The 21,046-nt window shown below is 26.3% G+C and overlaps 1 protein-coding gene across 1 annotated transcript in view; it reads left to right on the top strand.

Moving 5' to 3' along the window:
• LOC113380477 (SCY1-like protein 2) overlaps positions 1–21,046 on the top strand; it is a 159,604-nt gene that overhangs the window by 125,422 nt on the left and 13,136 nt on the right. The window contains exons 9-12 of the mRNA XM_026619709.1: positions 5,401–5,546; positions 5,865–6,018; positions 13,786–14,035; positions 16,388–16,524. Coding sequence (XP_026475494.1) covers positions 5,401–5,546; positions 5,865–6,018; positions 13,786–14,035; positions 16,388–16,524 — 687 coding nt within the window. The remainder of the gene's footprint in view (positions 1–5,400; positions 5,547–5,864; positions 6,019–13,785; positions 14,036–16,387; positions 16,525–21,046) is intronic.

The raw sequence follows: 21,046 nt of genomic DNA, 5'->3' as shown, positions 1-21,046 counted from the left end.
ATGAGCATAAATAGTAAAATGAGTAAAACGTTGGATTTAAATCAAAGGAAAACCAATTTTATAAAAGGGATTTAAAAAAGAAAGACCAATTTTATAAAAGGGATTTAAAAAAGAAGACCAATTTCATAAAAGGGATTTGAAAAAGGAAGACCAATTTCATAAAAGAGAGTTAAAAAAAGGAAGACCAATATTATAAAAGAGAGTTAAAAAAGGAAGACCAATTTTATAAAAGGGATTTAAAAAAGAAAGACCAATTTTATAAAAGGGATTTAAAAAAGAAAGAGCAATTTTATATAATACGTACAATTTATTAAAATGTTCCTTATGCGGACCTCATTAACAGAATAATTGACTGTATTGAAATAGTATAAAAACTATTCTCATTAAATAATGGTACAAATGTGCTCAAAATAGTAAGCTATTAAAAAACCTATAAGCTTTTGTATGCGATATATCACTGAAAATATCTCTCATCAAGAGAAGCAATTCAAAACTTCATAAATGCAAATACACGTCTAAATATTTCACAAATTTATACATAGAAAAACTCGCATGCAAACATATGAATAAATCAACAAACGAACGCTTTTTCATTTTTTCAACCTCCCAAATATATATATTACGCATTCGAACGTATACATTTTCCGGCGAGCGATGTAACTTTTGTTCTATTGACTCCGGAAAAACTCGCGAAATAAATAATGTGAACTTTTTCCGCGATGGAAAACGAGCAAAAAGCGTCGAGGTCTACAAATAGAAATATATATGACATGGGAAACTCTTAAAAAAGTACGTGCACGTCTATTCAAGTAGTAAAGATCGCAAAGATCGCGATAATTTAGGATCATTGAGAGGTTATGGGAAGTAGTCACGTTTTCGGAAAAAATAGACAGGCTTGGAGGTACTAGAAAAATACTTGGTAACATAAATTTTGTGTACTTTTATTATTTAAAATCAATAGTTTAAGTAAACTTACTGTTTTTGGCAGCATTTAAATGTTCGAAAAATATTAAATGATTTCAAATAAGATAAATACTGTAATATCGTCTAATATTTCTAAGAATTATATAATGTATATAAGTGAGCTTTAAAACTTTAGCCAGAAATAAAATCTGAATTATTTTCGATATACTAAAAAATTTGGAAAAAAAATTTGGAAATAAAAAAAAATTGGAAAAAAAATTAAAAATAAAAAAAATAGAAAAAAAGGTAATTTTGAAATGAGAAATTTTTATTCCAAAAGCAATAGTTTTGTCAACACAAGCAGGAAGTCTTTTGAATCATTCAAATCGGATGCTTAGTTCTTACAAAAACTGCACTTTTTTGTACATTTAGCTCTGTATTTTCGAAATGGCTTGACCTGCTTTTGCTAAAAACTAATCACCTCTTCTCCCAATCATTACAAATTGAATGTTTTTTGGATCATTCAAATCGGTTGATCCATTCTCTTAAAAACTGACATTTTTAGCACTTTTTGCTCCATATCTCCAAAGCAACTGTACCTGCTTTTGTCAAAAACTAATCAGCACGTCTCCTCATCAATAGGAATCGAATGTTTTTTTTAACCATTCAAATCGGTTAATCCGTACGCCCGAAATCATCGACGAAAAATTGTCTCCACACATACACACACACATACATACACACACACACATACACACATCCATTTTTTTGCGGTATGCCAAAATGTTCAAACGCCTCTAAAACAAAGACATGCAAAAAATTTAAAATGTTTCTATTGTACTATATCATTTTTTAAAGATAAAAAGTATACTGTATTTACTTAAATGATTTAATTTATTAAAAATATTTGGTTTTAGAATGTAGAGTTGAATAAAATTGCATTTATAATCATCCGTACTATTTTTATTAAAATCTTCATAAAATCCTACTAAATCTGATGGGTAAATAATGCAGCTTTCAATTCCTTATTAATGTAATGTAATGTAATGAATGAGACTAAATAAAATTTTTTTATGTGTTTGCCCCTTATGGAATAAAAAGGAACAGATAAAATAAAATTTGAAAAAATATCAAATATTTTTCTATATTTAAGCAATAACTGGCAAATTTTCTATACAAATTTTGATAGTTGGTTTTCGAATTTGGGATATTTCTCTCGATGATGCATCTATTGCAGTTTAACAATCAATCATGAAAGAAACGTACGCAATTATTATCTAGATAACTAGATGTAACAGAATCGCAAATAATTTCAAATACAGTTTCAATTTGGACCCGAACATAAGTATGTCCATTTTTAAGATAAAATTTAGTTTTTTCACTCATTTTTCATCATAATATAATATTTAAGTTTATGATATAACATTTATTAGTAAGAAACTTGTTGAAATTATTCTAATAAGATTGAACTAATATACAAATATATGTGTATAAATATTTGATATACCGGTAGATACAAAGCTATATATCATATCCTTTTCTGACAAAGGTGTCGATATAAAATTATGGAAATCACATAGTATGAAAAACGATTTCGAACACGCTCTGCATTATAATTTTTCTTCTCCACATTTTCTCAAAATATCGTCGATCATTGTGACGAATAAAACGTGAAAATCGCATTTTCGTATTTTCACAAATACATTCTGTTCGAGTAAAAGAGCTATTGTGAACCAAACAAAATGAAAATGCTAACAGTGTATGTTCAAACAATAAAAAAACAGCCTGAAAGTTTTTTACGATGTAAAATATACAGAGTTGTGAATAGAACATGATAATTACGAGAGAGGCTTTTAGTTTAATTTAAAATAAAAAGTGGCATTTTTAAATCCTTTATCTAAAAAAGGATTTAATTTATTTAAATTTAATTATTATATTATAATATAGTTTATATTCTATATAAGCCGATAAAACTTAGTATCAGCAGCATTTTTTTTTTTCACTATAAAAAGTACCTTCAAACATTTCAGGAATTGCTAAGATATTGATTTTAGATATAGCAGTTTTTTCAGAGATGGTTTCAAATTTTTAAGACACGTTCCCAGTTGTGTTTTTATTTTTCTAAATGAGAAAAAAAAGTTTGGAAATTCATTGTCAAGTTTTATAATGTATTTTCCACAATTTCAGTATACTTGTAGTATATTTAGATAAATTTAACACAAAATGTTTAACGTAAATTACAGTATTTTTTAATAAATTCAAGCATTTTATTATCAACTTTGAAAATGGAATTTAATCTAAAAATAGAACTGTCAATCGAAATACTCAAATATGCATAAAAGCCAGAAAAGTAACAAAACTTTTCTTAGAATTCCCTGATCAAAGCCCACATCGAATAATAAACTTTTAATTTATTTACATCACACAAAAAAAAAATTCAGTTGCCCTTTTACATATATAAATTATAAATTTCAATAGTGTGTCTATCAAGCAAAAAATATTTAAAAGGATTTCGCAATTATATTTGTTAGCTATTCTTTTATACAATTTTTATTTATTACTGAATTCTTTATTCTAGTTTTAACCATTGTTTCACAAGGCCTTATATATCTATAATACATAAAAAGGTGTTCCTGTCACAGATTTTATCGTAAAATCGCGATATTAATACCAGATGAAAGTTGTAGGCATTTATGAGTTGTCGACACGAAAAACATTCACAAACGTATGAATAATTAAATCGACAAGCAATCGTATAGCAATGATAAACGAAAACATTTATGGATAAAAACTTCACAGAAAATACGACATGGATTGCAACAGTGGTGCAAAAAACCTAAATTTGAAATGTGTATATTTCCTTCATACCTGTAAATGGGTTAGTGATAAAATATTATTAGTTTATTTATATTTCAATTTAAATGTATAATTTACACATGGTATATGAAGCCCATAGTTGGATAGCAAATGGATAACAAAATATTCTAAGAATATTTGAAGTGATAGTTACGGTTGACCAAAAAACATGTAACTAAGATTGACCATAAAACAAAAATTGATGAAGAATCATAGGAATAAACAGAACAATGAATATTGCCTAAAATACGTCCAAAATAGGACAGATTAAACCCTAGATTGACCATAATGGATCCAAGAATGACCACAACAAATCCTATAAAGAGCCCAATATATCCTATAAAGAACCCAATATATCCTAGAATGAGCCAAATATATCCTAGAATGAGCCAAATATATCCTAGAATGAGCCCAATATATACTAGAATGAGCCCAATATATACTAGAATGAGCCCAATATATCCTAGAATGAGCCCAATATATCCTAGAATGAGCCCAATGTATCATAGAATGGGCCCAATATATCCTTGAATAAGCCCAATATATCCTAAAATGAGCCCAATATATCCTAGAATGAGCCTATTTATTTAATATAACCCAGATTTTGCAACAATCAATCCCAAATCGACCGCAATCAGTCCTAGATGGACCATAATAAATTCTAGTTTGATCACAAAAAATCCTAGATTGACCACCATCAACCCTGGATTGACCACGATGAAGCCTGCATTGACCACAATGTATCCTAGATTGACCAAAATCAATCCTTGATTGACCACAATGATCCTGGATTGACGACAATAAATTCTATATTCGCCACAATAAATCCTAGATTTGCCACATTGATTTCTAGATAATCCACAATGAATCCTAGATGGACCACAAAGAATCAAGGATTGACTTCAATCAATTTTAGATTGACCACAATGAATCCTGCATTGACCACAATCAAACCTGGATTGACCATAAAATCATAGATTGACTACAGACAATCATAGATTGATCGGAGTCAATCATAGATTGAACCCTATCAATCCTATATTGATAGGGTTCCTGGATTGCCCACAACCAATCCTAGATAGACCACAACCAATCCTAGTTTGACCATAACCACAACCAATCCTAGATTGACTACAATGATTTCCAGATTGATTATAATGCTTCCTAGATTGACCCCAATGAATCCAATATTAAGAACTAATGAGATAAATTTCAAAATTGACAACAAATGATCCAAGATTCAAAATTGACAACAAATGATCCAAGATTGATTGAACATTACATCCAAGATTATTTTCGTTTTCAGTTTATTATGAAAATAGTCCAAATTGGGCATATGTATGCATCCAATACATAACCAATTTTTTTGGGAATTTAGGGAAAATTAAAGGATAATTGCAATAACACGCGTTTAAAAGAATCATACAATACAAATTAAGCATTCTAAAATCGTTCTTATTGAGTTTTCATCAGTTATTCATTAATTGAATTCATTATACTCATAAAGTAAGTAACCCGATGATTCATATATCTGTCCTAACTCTCTCATCTTAAAATCCAACCTAGCACTCTATAAGCTTCTCCAAAAATATAGGAATAATACAGTAATGATTTTAAAACATCCAACATTTTTAATTTCAGAAATTATGGTGGCAACATGTTTGGCCCTGCCTTCAGGCCGAAATGAAAACTGCAGAAGTCTTAGCAGCTGTTTTGCAACCGGTTCTACTTTTGGTGCAAGAAAGTTCAGTTGAGGAATATGAAACCTACATTTTGCCCACATTTAGGTAAAATAGTAATAAGATTACTTTATTTATTTGCTACTTTGAAATGTAGTTACCCCGCATCATTTTTGAAGATTATTAGTCTTCAAGTATAAGGCCATGGTTTGTTTTGTTATAGAGCTTCAATACTGGAATAAAATTTTCTACTTTCCATCGATCAATATCAGTTCGTGTGTCAATTTTACTCATGTTCAGTATATATTTTCAAGCTTGCTTATTTATTTCTCAGTTTCCGCACACATAGAATAAGCAACTATTCAGTATATCTTAAACTACAACTTTTCCGCATTTTAATGTCAAATTTTCCTTGAATTTTTCCAGATCAATGTTTACAGCTCCCAAGTCGATACAGGCGACGGTAACTTTATTGGAATATCTTCACGTCATCCTGGAGAAGACTCCAAGAGATGATATACGTGCTGAAATGCTTCCTTTACTATTCAACGCTTTCGAAAGCACCACCATACAAGTGCAGGTAAGGGTTGAAGACACACATTTACGTAGAAAATGATACAGGGGGATGAAACATTTATTTTTATAGTTGTCATGTCAAAGAATTATGAATTACAATTCTTATTCTGAACGTTACCGCTAGATGATCAAGGGACACTAAAAACTGACATCACCATGACTGAATTTAGTAACTTAAGTTTTTTTACATATGGCCATTTTGTATGAAATTCCATTAAGATAGGGGATAGGCATATGCAATATGATTCGTATTTTTTTTTTTCGATGAGGCTAGTCAGTAATTTTGAGACATTTCAGTAAATATCAAAATAAAAATGACGTATTCTCTACCAATATTATTTACCAACCCCTGGTATGATGATCAATTTACTCACGCATGAAAACCTAAAACCAACGTTTTTCTTTCCGTTTTGTTTCACAAGAAAAACTCTCTATATAGGCCATAAATAAATCTTAACACGTCCTTCAGTTGAGAAAAACGTGCAAAAATGTAGAACAAGTGTTAAAACTTAGGAATTTTCGAGAAAGTGAAGTAAAATAATATTTTTTTTACATATATAAGTTCAGATGTTTTTGGTAATAGGAAATCGTGGAACACAAATTTTGTTGATAAACCTAATGTTTACAGTAAATTACTATTTACTACTAATTTTTCTATTAGAACAAAAATGTAATATATGTCATAATAAATGTTCTACAATTAATCATTATTAATTAAACTTTTCAACATTCAATTACCATTGGTTTTATATATGTAATCGATCTACATCCTATAATGTACATATTTTAAATTATTTTTTTACAATTGATCTGAAAGTTATCCTGTAATAATGACATTTATTTCCATGGACATTAGAGTTCTATTAAAATTGTATTAAAATACAATTATGTTTGCAAATAACCATCAAACATTGACTCCGTTTATGTGTGATACGATAAATAATTTATAACCGATAATGAGCACTAGACAGGGAGCATGCGACCCATATTGGTAAAAATAAAATCTTTTATTAGTAATATAAAAATTACAAAATTTAATTTCACAAACAAACAATAACATTCTGAAATCAATCATGGTAAATAATTATGTGCAACAACATATACATAGACTTTTATACTAGAAATAATTCATTATTCTAAATTTTTGTACAAAATTTTATTAAAACTAATTGCAAACTTATGAGCACTTGAGTGAGAAAATTTATTAACTAATTTTAGTCAAAATTAAAAAAACTTTGTGAAAACATCCAATACAAATTGAAATTGTATACTTCAAAAAATTTGAAGTAATAATCTTACCAAAAATCGAAATCACTATTTAATAAATTTGGTTTTATAGCATAGCTAATTGCGTTTTTTTTGCTTACAACAAACCATTTGAATTAGTAAATTTTAGTACCAAACTAATTTGCTTGAAAATTTATTCGAATGTAACACTGAAAAATATTAGAGCAGTAATGATTCAAAAAATATAATTTTACACATTTTTTGGAAATAAACTAAATCATTCCAAAACTTAAGTGACAAAATTATTAGGCTGACAAAGTTTAAAAAAAAGTATGTTTAAAGTTTAAAATGTGTTGCAACCGTCTCTTTTATATATGGGAATTATGCATGTATATATTTTGCAATCTATCATTTCAATAGTGAGCTAAAAATGGCAAATAATGTATTAATTATTATTATTATATACATGCAAATGACTTTTATAATGACCTTCGCCAAATGCCTTTTCCTATATAAAAAAGTCTTTGCATATCTCTTCCAAGTAAAAACTTTTATGAAGTCTTTTGTTAAGCACCTTGAAAAGTTCCTTAAGTGTTATGAGGATTATATTATGAAAGAATATTAAATATTGTGTAAAGACTCCGACGAGCATAAGCTTATTAATAATTCTTCAGAATGTTTATCGATTTCGAAGGACAGAATTGAAATCGTCTGAGACGTTAGGAAGTAATATTCAGTTGATATCCAATATATATATATATATATATATATATATATATATATATATATATATATATATATATGCATTATTAACTTTTCGAAGGGTCAGTGTATGTTTGTGCGTATACAAATTTTTGTCGACGATTATGAAAGCACGGATCAACCGATTTGAATGATTCAACAAAAAAATTCGATTCCTATTGAAGTGATGCCTAGTTTTTGACAAAGACAGGTCCAGCTGTTTCAAAAATTCGGCGAACTTTTATCTACTAGACGTTCATATTGTTTTACTTAAAATAGAAGCTAGAACTGAGATTGAAACAAAATGGAAGAGATATATTTATAAAGAGAACTTTACAAAGGATAAATAACAAGAGCACAAAATAAAAAATATTATATAGAAAAAAGAAAACAAAATAACAAAACAGGAGCTTCTTTGATATGAAATTTAAACTTCTGGCGCGTGATGATAAGCGAAAAATAATACTCAGATAACGACAAGGAAAATCCTGAAAAAGTTTTCCAGATTTTTTCCATTCTTGCGAAGAGCTATTTACACTTGACAGAATGATTTTTTTACATCTTTTAAAGTATACGGAAAATTGTTTTAGAAAAAGTTAAGATTTTGTACAAATGAGTAATAAAATTAGGTGTTGAAGTGCGTTTTAATAAAAATATATCACACCTTCGTAATAAGAAAAGTTTTGAAGAAGAAAAATTTTTTTCTGTAATTATGCCCACCGAGTTTTATTTTTAATCGCCTATGAAAGATTTGTCATGTTTTTTAGTATTTGAACAATGAATTTATATCTAACCAATTCTATATTAATTTAATTATTTAATTTTTATTAATAATTATTTTTTTTACAAAATAAATAATGCTTATAATACGCTGAAGTAAACCATGATGAAACCATTAAGGAATTTTTGAGCAATGGTCAAATATCCAATTTTGAGAATAGGTTTTTTTATCAAAATTTTGCAGACAACTGCTTTTAATGCCATTTTTTAATGAAACAACTTAATAAACAATTTGAACTTTAATATTTTAATTAGCACAAATCTAATTTGTTGTAGAAATGAATATTAGCAAATTAGGATCATAACTAATATATTCATAATTATTAATACATTTTGGAGCATTACTAATGAATTGGTTCTTCTGATCAAAAATCGAAACAAATCTCTTGTCACTTGTCTTTAATTTTATTTTTTGAATTATTTTGAGACACCAAAATTTTAATTCTAACCATTCAAATTTGTCAACGAAATAAATAATAAGTAAAAGCATATTAGGATCCATAATTAAATATTATGAAGAAGTTCTTGAGAAATGCTAATATGTGAAGGATATTTTAGACAAAATTCTGATAAAATTTATCAGAGACTTGCCTTTACGATTTTTCAGTTAACAAATCTTCATAATTGAATTCCAAAAATTCCAATTTCCAAGCAAAATTGAATCACTATTACCACCAACATTAATAAAGTATGAATAAGATGCTCATGAGAAGGTTCATTTAATGAAAATTCTGATCAAATAACGCAGAGACTTATATGTAATACGATTTAGTAAATTAAATGACTTAAACAAATTAAATTCCAAAATTAAATAATAAGCTAAAGCTAACCACGATTCATCAAATAAAATATTGAGGAGTTGCTAAATAATACTAATCCTAAAGATCATTTGATCTTTAGGTCTTTTTGATTTTGCAGATACTTGACATCAATAAGATTTTTTCATCACTCTATTTGCAATGAAAGATTTAAATTTTTTAATATGCAAAAAAAAACATGTTCATTAAAAATTACAAATTTTTGAGAAGAAACGTTTAGGCCTGAAGATCAACAACTGATTATTAAAAATTGGATGATTTGTGGAAATGGAAAATATTTTATTCTAACAGTGTTTTAATATGATAACATTGTTTTCTCATGAATTAATGAGTATCATAAATAAATGAATACTAAGATACAAATGGAAAACTTCAACAAAATTTAAATTTTCAGAAAATTGTTTTTATACTTAACTAGTGGTGTGTCGTACCTTAAGGCAAATTGCTAGAACTGGAATATTAAATGTTTTTAAATAAATTAGATTAATATAAATACTGTAAATTGACTAATATTTATAAGAATTATATAAACTGTAATACAAAGTTACAATTGTTTAAAGTATATAAGTGAGCTTTAGAACTTTAGCCAGAATAAAAATATAAAATCTGATTTTTTTTCGTTATACACAAAAAAAATTTTTGGAAAAATAATTTAAATTTCTTTTTTAACACAAGCAGTAAGTTTTTTGAATCATTCAAAACGGATGCTTGTGTTCCCGAAGTCATCTACAAAAATTAGTATCCGCACATGCACACATAAAAATACACAAACACACAAACATACACACACACGCACACATCAATTTTTCTTAGGTATGCCAAAATGTTCAGAAACCTCTAAAACGTGAAGATATGCAAATAAATTATTTTCGATTTTTGGCCCATTACTCCAAATTGCCCTAGGGGAAGTTAAAAGTGCATTATTTTCCCCAATTTCATGACCTATATACTAGTTATCTGTTTTACTTAGTCTATGTCAATGTACGTTTTTAATTATTTTTCGACGATGTAAACATTATAAAGTACATATAAAAAACATATCCAATCTCCGTTGTGTATAAATTGAAAGAATTTCTTTCTACAGAAATACTCGAGCAGTCCCTACGCTTTCGCCTGTGATGTAATTATGTTCTTATAAGGAGCGTCTAGAAGCTCGCACAAGTTATTGAGTTTCCACATTCACTTTGAGTTTGGCAAAAAAAAATATATAATGATATACTGAAGCTCACGATAAATAACATTTCTTAGATCTTGTAATTAAATTTATTTTAGGATTGTATATCATTATTTTCTAACGTTGTTTTATGTTATCTCGTGAAGCGCATGGAAAAATTGTATTTAAAAAATGTACGATAAAGCAAATTGTATTATATACAATGTGCGATAAAATCGTTAAAAAAGAGATCTCGTTAATTATTATAAATTTTATTTAGTTAATTAACGTATAAGTATGATCAAACATTAAATAACGAGTACAGGTACAATATGAATCTATAAAACTTTTTACTTCGCAAACAAACTTTCATTAATATAACTTATAAGTAAACTGAGTTCTAAGAAATTAAGAACAAAGTTAAATTAGATTAGAAAATATAATTTGAATGTTGAAAAATATTTTTTTAATAAATATTTCTATAAAACCATATATAAGAAGGTCAATAAAAGAAGCTATAGAAATCAAATATGCGTTACATTTAAATTTTAAAACCAAGCTAAAATAAATAATATATTTAGAAAATTAGAATTGGTTTATTTTATTGAAACTAATTGTATATCAAATTTTGAATTTGTTATACACTGTTATAATTTTTTTTACACAGGAAATATTTTTCTAGCTTGTACTGTAAATAAAAAAATATAAACTATATAAAAATAAAACATGTATTTCGATGTTTGAAACGATACATATAAACAAATTTCATTGATAATAATGCTCATTATTTATGGAAAATTATAAAACACGTTATAAAGTATTAAATTTGATTATCGATTAATACGATTACTATTTTATTAGTGTTTTAAAATTAGTCGAGATTTAATTTGGTAAGTTATATAAAGTGAGAATAATAGCTTAACGTATTGTTGAAATATCGTATAATTTTTTTATATCATGAATTTGAGAAAAATCAGTTATGAGAAAGGTATACCTATACAAATGAATAATAATTATTAAGAAAAACAATAAAATAAACTGAATTTATAAATTTCAGCAGATCTGTAATGAACCCATGTGATATATCAAAAAGTTAAAATACAAATGAGAAAACCCATAATTTCCTTATGAAATATTTTTTTGTATTTCCAAAATCTTGTTACAATTATCGTGTTACAATTTTAACATTCAATTAACGATAATTTTTTTTATCTATTTTATCCAGATATCAGAAAGGTAAACCTATATAAATGTATAATAAAAATTTATAGTAAAAAATAGATGTATAATAGAATATATAAAAAATATATAATGTATAATAGAAATTGAATGGATCAAATATCAGCAAATTGTCATTACCTATGTGATATATCTGAAAGGTGAAATTCCAATAAGAATATCCATTATTTCCTAATAATAAATTTCCTTATATTTCCAAAAGCTTGTTACAATTGTCGTGTTACAACTTTGAATTAAATAAAAAATTAAATTTTATCAGTGTATTAAAAAAAGTGAGACTAGTAGCTTATTTTAATATTCAATTAACGATATTTTTTTATTTATTACATATTGAAGAAAAAAGAGATATCAGAAAGGTAGGAGTACCTGTCAAATACAAATGCATAATAATTAAAAATAAATTTCAGCAAATCGTCATTTTCTAGGTAATATATCAAAAAGGTAAATTACAAATAAGAAAACCTATAATAAAAAATTCCCTTGTATTTCCAAAATTTTGTTACAATATCGTGTTACAATTTTATATTAAATAAAAAATTAAAATTGGTCAAGTCTTACTTTAGTCACTTATATTAGGTGAGACTAGTAGCTTAATTTAACGTTCAAATAATGATTTTTTTTTATTTATTACAAATTTGAGAAAAAAAGATCAGGCGGTAAACCTATATAAATAATTAATAAAAATTAAAGGAAAACAAAGAAATGAATTAAATTGAATTAAATTTGATATATATCAAAGAAGTAAAATACTAATAACAATATCCGTAATTTCCTAATAATAAATTTTCTTATATTTCCATCTATAAATCTATAAATCTTGTTACAACATGATATTAAATAAAAATTAAATTTATATATTTTTAACATTAATCGCTTCTTACTTTTATTTTAATTCTAACTTTTATTAACGCAATTTATCTTAAGTGAGACAAACAGTAGCTTAATTTGTTTTTCAAAAAATCGATTATTTTTTGTATATATTATAAATTAAAAAAAAAGATATTGGAAGAGTAAGTGTATATAAATATATATAAGACACTTAAAAATTAATTAAAAATCAGCATATCATCATGACTAATGTTATATGTCATGAATGCAAAATACCAATAAATAATCCTTAATTTCTTAATGTAAATTATTTTATTCTATTTATAATTATTTTTATTATATTTATAATTATTTGAATTATGTTTTTTAGTCACATTACAATTATCTCTACTACAACTTCTTTCTTATAATACAAATTTAACTTTATCTTTGTAATAAAATTAGTCGTTAGTAAAATTAATTTGAACTCTATGGTTTAAATTTCGAATATTTTTCTATGTAATATAAATAAGTCATATTAATCAACATTAGTCATATACATTTAATAAGTTAACTTTGCAATTTCATTTTTTTAGATTGTATAGAATAATATATAGTTATTAATATTGTATATAATATAGCACAGAATATATTCTTACATATCGTTATTACTGATGTATCTCAAAAAAATTAAATACCGTCAAGATGATCCTTAACTTCCTATTATGTATTACAATACAATGAAAACCATGTTACAATAATCTTTATTACACCTATAAATTGAAAATCAGTTTTTAATAATTATAATTTACTGAATAATACTGTTCATTGATAAATTACACATAATTGGTATAAAACTAACGCATGTTTATTGAGGAATCACCAATAAAAATTAAAAAATTCATAACTCGCACGCACATTAGCTTCTCTTTCGGAAAATTTCAGTATGCAGTTTAAAAAAAAATGAATTATCAATTATACATCGATCTATTATCTTTTTTTTCAGAGTGCGGCCCTGTTGGCGGTGACAAACGTGTATGAATACTTGGACGACACTTCAATACGTCGGATGGTCCTGCCAAGGACTCGAGCCGTCTACGAGAAAAACGCTACGGATGTCAAGATCGTAGCAAATGTGCTGCAATGCATTGAGAGGACTCTGGACAGATTGGAAAAATCTCAAATCATCGACGACGTGCTACCCATGCTCTGGGAGGTCAAACTACAGGACCCTGAGGTCACACTGAGGGTTGTCAGTGAGTAGAAGATGATATATTGATAATTATTTATATAGGTCCTTAATAGACTGAAAAATCTAATATAGAAATTTAGTGACGACCTGGTATTGCGTGAAAATTAATTAGCATGAATTGTAATATTGAAAAAAAATTGCAATATTGTGTAAATGTAATGATTGGCTTATAGATTGGAGTAGAAATTGTATATAGATCATTATTTGTGATTTATAATGACTGCTAGTGAAAATATGTGAAATCAACATAGTAGTATATAAAAAGTTATTCTGACATATAAAAAAAAAATTGTATTAGGATAAATGCTCTATGTAAGCAAAAAGAAATATGTCGTAATCATCCAAGTTGTAAGCGACTGTGAAAGATTAATATATAGGGATCTGCTCTCATCGAAAAAATCGCAGAGTTGCATTTAGAATTGTTTACTGTTCAAATTCAAATTTTTTTTGATAATTTAGCAATAAATAAACTTAACATTATCTATAAATAGTATTGCAAGCTCTGTGAAAAATTATGTCGTAATAAGCGAGCTTCAAAATTGTATGTCAGTCTGACTGCGTATTAGGATTTACCAGTATTTTGGATTAATTTAAGACATTTATTTTTTTACATGCACAAGTACCCAATTGGTTTGAAATCCAAATATTAGTTTTATAAATTCTTAAGTTATACTTAAAATTTAGCATTTTACTCAAATCTATTTTTGGTAACTAAACTTTAGCAATAAATAATATTAAATAGCACATGATATTATTTCTCATATAATATTCTCTATCATATTACGGATATTATTTTTATGTAAATTTTATCCTTTGCTCTTTTATTTATTTAAATTTATATTATTATTTATCAATATTACTTGATGTTAATAAATTAGCAGTTGTAATAATTATTGAAATTAAAAAAAAAATATATATATATAATATTCTCAAATTCATGTTTTTTTTTCATGTTAATTATAAAATAAATCGTACCGTATATAGGGTGTAATATTTTTTAAAATATTTTTCATAATACAGTGCTCACTCTTAAAATTATTGATTCTGAATGTATTTAAAGTTTTGAATTTTTATTTGAATAAAAAATTAATTTGATAAAATACTAACTTTTGGTACAGATCCACCTTTAAAAAACTAGTTGCAACAATGATTTTAATAAAAATATCAATATTTAGCATTTGCATATGAAATTAACAAAATGTATATATATGATTGAATAAAATACGCGTTAATTAAATAAAATACGCGTTAATTAAATAAAATAAGATTTTTTCCGCATTTCAAATGAAAGTATAAAACTTTAAAACTCACTTAAAATGACTATTTCAAAAATGATAACATTTTCAACGTTTCGAAAAACTATTGGAAACCTATTTTCAAGCAAGAAATAATTTTTATCACTATCAGAATAATTGCATAATTTTTTTAGAATATTTTTTCATAATAATTTGAACTATATAACACATATTTACTAAAGTTTTGGATCTTACATCCAAATAGCAAAACGTTTGACAACTATTCCCTATATATCGTATTTCACAAAATCAATAATAGTTACACAAACCTACTCAAATATATATATATATATATATATATATATATATATATATATATATATATATGCTTTGATCTATAAATAGACTTTAACTTTGAACTTGCAAAATTCCAACAATATCAATATCCCATTATATGATATAGAATATTCATTCACCCTCTACAGTTTCTAAAAATAATGAACTATAAGCGAAAAATAAATTCAGATGGAAATTTCCAATAAATATCCACTTTTGGTGAAATTCATAAATATAATTGATAAAATTATTAAATTTAATAAATAACAAGTTTTGAATTTCTATGAAAACAAAAACACCAACTTAAACTAGAAACTTTGTGAAACTTGTTTGCATATATTAAATTGTAAATACGAAATTAGCTATAAACACATTTTCCACACCTTGTAAAATTATATCAATATTAAATTTAATTTGAAAGTAACATTTCAAATATTTGAACTAAATCAAACTATCTAAACTAAATCATAGAAACTGAATCAATCTTTCAAATATTTGAACTTAAAATTCATCAAGCAGATACATTATATTGATCTTTGTACAGATATTCCACACTCGATTTACCTCATGTTTCATCTTATAAGTAACATAAAATAAAATTCATAGTTTTAAGAATACTATATGAGAAAATATTTTATGTACGATATAAAATTATTTATTGCTTTTGCACTAAAAATATCGTTCAATGTTATTGGGGCGCACGAGGCGCTATAGAGGGTTGATGGTGAAAATTTTTATAAAATTTTAGTAAATAAATTGTAACAATTGATACTTTTATTTTGCAGATATTTATCGCATTATGTTGAGTGACAAAAAGTATGGACTTTCGGTTAATTTGATGGCAACACGTGTCATGCCATCATTGCTGCCACAAACCGTAAATCCGCAATTGAATTTGGAACAATTCACTATTTTATTAGAGGTATTTATAAATTTATCAAAATAGAATAATTTATTCATAATATATATATATATATATATATATTTATATATATATATATATATATATATATATAAATAAATTTTAAGGAAATTTTTGATCAACAGAATTTGTAACTGTTGATTGCCCTTCAGATTCAAAGTTCAATCTGGTGGCCGGGTGTGCCAGTATATATATTAGGGTAGTCCTTATTATGAACATTTTTGAATTTCTTTGGTCCCAAGGGCTCAAAAATGCTTCCAAATTATCAAAAAAAATTTTTTTTTAAGTTTTAGCTCTTAATATTAAAATTTATGTAGTCCGCAATTCAATTAAAGTTTCGTATATTTTTTTAAACATATATCATTAAGTAAATTTATGCGCCATCTGTGATAGCCGACTTGTAATTTTGATGACAAATTATTACTGATAATTTGAGTGCCAAAATCATCAATTAAATAAATATTTTGCTGCAAAATTTATTTTGATGACATAATGAATAAATATTTTGTTAAACAGACCACGTGGAAGTTAGGTGTTTTATAAATAAGTTTTATAAATAAATATAATAATATTCGAGTTAACAAATGCTATCACAGATGGCACAAAAGTTTACTTAATGATGTATGTTAATAATAAGTGTACGAAATTTTAAATTGAATTGCGGACTATCTAACTTTTAATATTGATGGCTAAAATTTTTGGAGGATTTTTTTACATTAATTTTGAAGCGTTTGAGCCCTTGGAAGCAAAGAAATTCTAAAATTTCCATATTAAGGAGCAGCCTAATATGTATACAAAATAAATATATAATTATAGATATATGCGCGGTTATATTTATAGGAAAAATGAATAAATATGCTCGTACGTTGGTGGGATACACAAACATAAAAATTGTAATAAAAATAATTATACAGTCAAATGAAAATTAATCTCTAACCTTTCAAATACCCAATTTTTCGCTATAACCTGAACCTGGTAGGTAGTTCGACCTGCAAATGAAAAAAAATATATATGTAGCCAAAGAAGTTTTTACAAAATATACTGAAATTTATATACATTTATATTTAGTATAATGAAAATAAATTCATTAGAGTACTGCAGAACAAAAATATTAATTTGAAATAAAATTTATGTTGTGTTCAAAATGTTTATATGATCATCGATAAAATAAACAAAACTAGACATTCAATAATTTATTCTTGTTCTCACCTCAAATTTTTCTAAGGAAAGCATTTCTTACCAAATAGCTCAGCATATAATTTCACTTTGATTTACGCGCAATTACATTAGAAATATTTAAAAAACACACTTATGATTTACGCGATATTTACACACTTTAGTTTTAATAAACACTTTTTTAAATTTAACACTGCTAGAAGAAATACATGGGTTAATTGAAATGGCATGAGAAATGGTATGATCACGATTTTGTCCACAATAAATATACAAATTTTAATAACAATTTGCAACCAGGACAACCACAAATCCCTGAACCCCTTACAATCCCTATACGATTCGGTACCTAACTAAATTCGGATGAATTTTTACGAATTGTTCAGAATAGTAGGACTATCTACCAAATTAATGTTGGTTGCAAATCTACATACAGGACAAAATCACACCGACAACATTATAACAATTATTAGATAACTTTGCACACTACGAGATATTTATTGTAATTTAGAATAAATTTATATTTTTATATAAAAATATAACTGTTTAGGACTTGCAGCATGAAGATTATTATTCAATCAAAATTTTATAAAATTTGTGCATCGTTATTAAATAATTGGATAATTTATCAGTGGTATCTTTAATGAGTCGTATGCGACAGTAATTACTGATCAACATTAAAAACTTCATTTACAGAATCAAAATTCAAATTTTATGTACTATTTTATGTTCAAAAGTGAAAATTATACTGTGCAAAAAATTAAATTACATTCGCATACAAGCTCATTGAATCAATTTCACAAAATATGTCGTACACAAAAAAATTACTGATTTATTATTTTAAAATTTTAAAATTGGATTGATTAAAAATTTCGTAAAATATTTTTAAAAAATGATATAAAAATTATAAATTATTGCAATATGTGAAATTGATTGTATCATGTGATCATACCATTGAATTTAAAAAAATTTAAAGCACTCACCCTACGCGAACAAGCACCGATTCTTCTGGGACATCGAGATTACCAGTTTGTTGTCTAGAACAGAAACAATATATTTAAAATACAATATAAGATATTCATTCAAAATTAGAAACAAGTTTGAAGTATTATGATTAGTAGTATCATATTTATTTACCTCTCGATTCCCAGAAGAAGGCCTTTATAAGAAATCCTGGTCACAGCACGGAAGAGCTCAGCACACGATTAGCAGGAAAATCACTTATTTTCAAGAAAAAAATATGAATTCATTAATTTACACTGAACTTCACTCCACAAAAGCACTTAAGAAATTATGCATTATAAACACATAACAGATACCAAAAAAGCACTATAAAAGCGGATTTACTAAAAACTGCAAAAATTCGCACCGAAACACACTCGATTGTGATACTGCGATAAAGATACAGTCTTTACATGAAAATGAGGTAAACCTGAAATAAAATTAAATATAAAATTAATCAGAAATATTGTAAATTATTGATTTAATATATATTTCGTGATGGATATATAATAAAAACATATCACAATTATATCACTCGTACATAAAAATTATGGTTTAACACTAGATTTACGGAGCTCGTCAATTTGTATGAACTCGAAATATGAAATGAAATACCGAAAAAACCACAGCACTAATCCTAACGTATTTGTGACGCAAATTCTTAATTTAACCAAGAAATATATATATATATATATATATATATATATATATACACATTTATAATTTTGGCATACTTTATGAATATTAAAATTCATATGTGATATACCTCTCACTACATGAACTCGCCAAGGGGTAGCTGATAACCTAAAATTGATAATATATTCGCTAAATTCGTAATATGATGCCTTCAAATAGTAAATACAACGAGGAATCTAAACTTGATTGTATTATGTCGTTTTGTATACAATAAAATTGCTAACAAAAATGATAATCGCGCAAGTCGAAACTCGAAGTTTCAGATCAGTAAACGTTTACATCAGGATTTCTAAAAAGAATTGCCAAAACGTGTAATAAAAATAGGAGCTGTAATTTTTATATGCATGCGAAAAATGCGTCAAATACATACAAATATTAAGTAAAAAAAATATAATTACCGTGTAGTATCCATATGTTTGTTCATTTTTTCGTATCCAACTATTTTTACTATTTATTTTTATTAAAAGCCTAAAACTGTTCAACTCAAACTGAGTATAAATTAATAAAAGTCTTTGAGGACAATACGCAATGTATTAATTTGACGAGATTCCATACAGATAAATGTATACAAAACTCCTGTAAACCGAGTGTCAAAAATATGCATTTAAGATGAAGTTATAACTAACCAATAATAAACAAATAGCTGATGCTAAATATTCCCGATCACGAAACACTCTTGTTTAGGATACCTTCAGTAGTTACTAGTTAAATTAATAGACTATATTTTATTTTTTCAAAAAAATATTACTGGATTATGATGAATACACATAATTAACAATAATTGACGTTAAATAAATTGCTATTCCATTATTATTAAAGCCGATGTATGAGGATTATTGTCCACGAGGTGACTTACTTGCATCAGGGCGATTGCATCATGTCCACGATGTTCGTAGAATCACTACACATATCACAAAACTACACAAAATATTTAATTATAGTTCATTAACACAAGCACTTGTACATGATAGAACAAATTGACATCATGATTAAACACGATTAAACAAATTAACATCATGATTAAACACGATTAAAATAAATTATCTGTCCGGCCGACGGCACCTCTAGACAGAGGTGTTGTTCCTTCCGTGGTTGCAGCGTAAAGGACTTGTCCCGATCACTGTCGATTTGTTAATGAAAAAACGAAGACACCCGAATTTTTGCAATACTAGATCAGATATCATTTTCAATTGCATTGTTATTAGTTCAAGTGCAGGTGGTGCCTTCAGCTGTGAACTAATTTTTGACAGTTCTTCAGCAATTGTGCAAAAGGGATGCTATGATAGGCCGTGCCGAAGACGGACGAAGTCGTTTCGTACTAATTCGCGAATTTAATAGTAGCTTTTGATATATGTTCGCTTTGCACTCAAACATTGCTTATAACATGTATTAAAACTATATTTTTACCAAAAATAATTAATTTCGCATGAATATATAATAGTATATATAAAGGATAATTATCATCAAAATCGGATGAAACAGTTTTTATTAATAAAGATACCACAGAAATTTGATTATGAAATTTTTCATAAATAATTTTCTACAAATTTAATATTTGACCGTACACTTACATGGGTGGAAAAATATATCAAGTAGAATACTTTTTAGTTTTACTTTATATTTTATCAAAACTACTAATCTTTATTACTAA

Source organism: Ctenocephalides felis, unplaced genomic scaffold, assembly GCF_003426905.1.
Source record: "Ctenocephalides felis isolate EL2017-DRISC unplaced genomic scaffold, ASM342690v1 CF-g0.4_SCAFFOLD_00845, whole genome shotgun sequence".
Lineage (NCBI taxonomy): Eukaryota > Metazoa > Arthropoda > Insecta > Siphonaptera > Pulicidae > Ctenocephalides > Ctenocephalides felis.
Note: the sequence above shows the minus strand (reverse complement) of the source record. Positions and strands in the feature narration are given on the sequence as shown.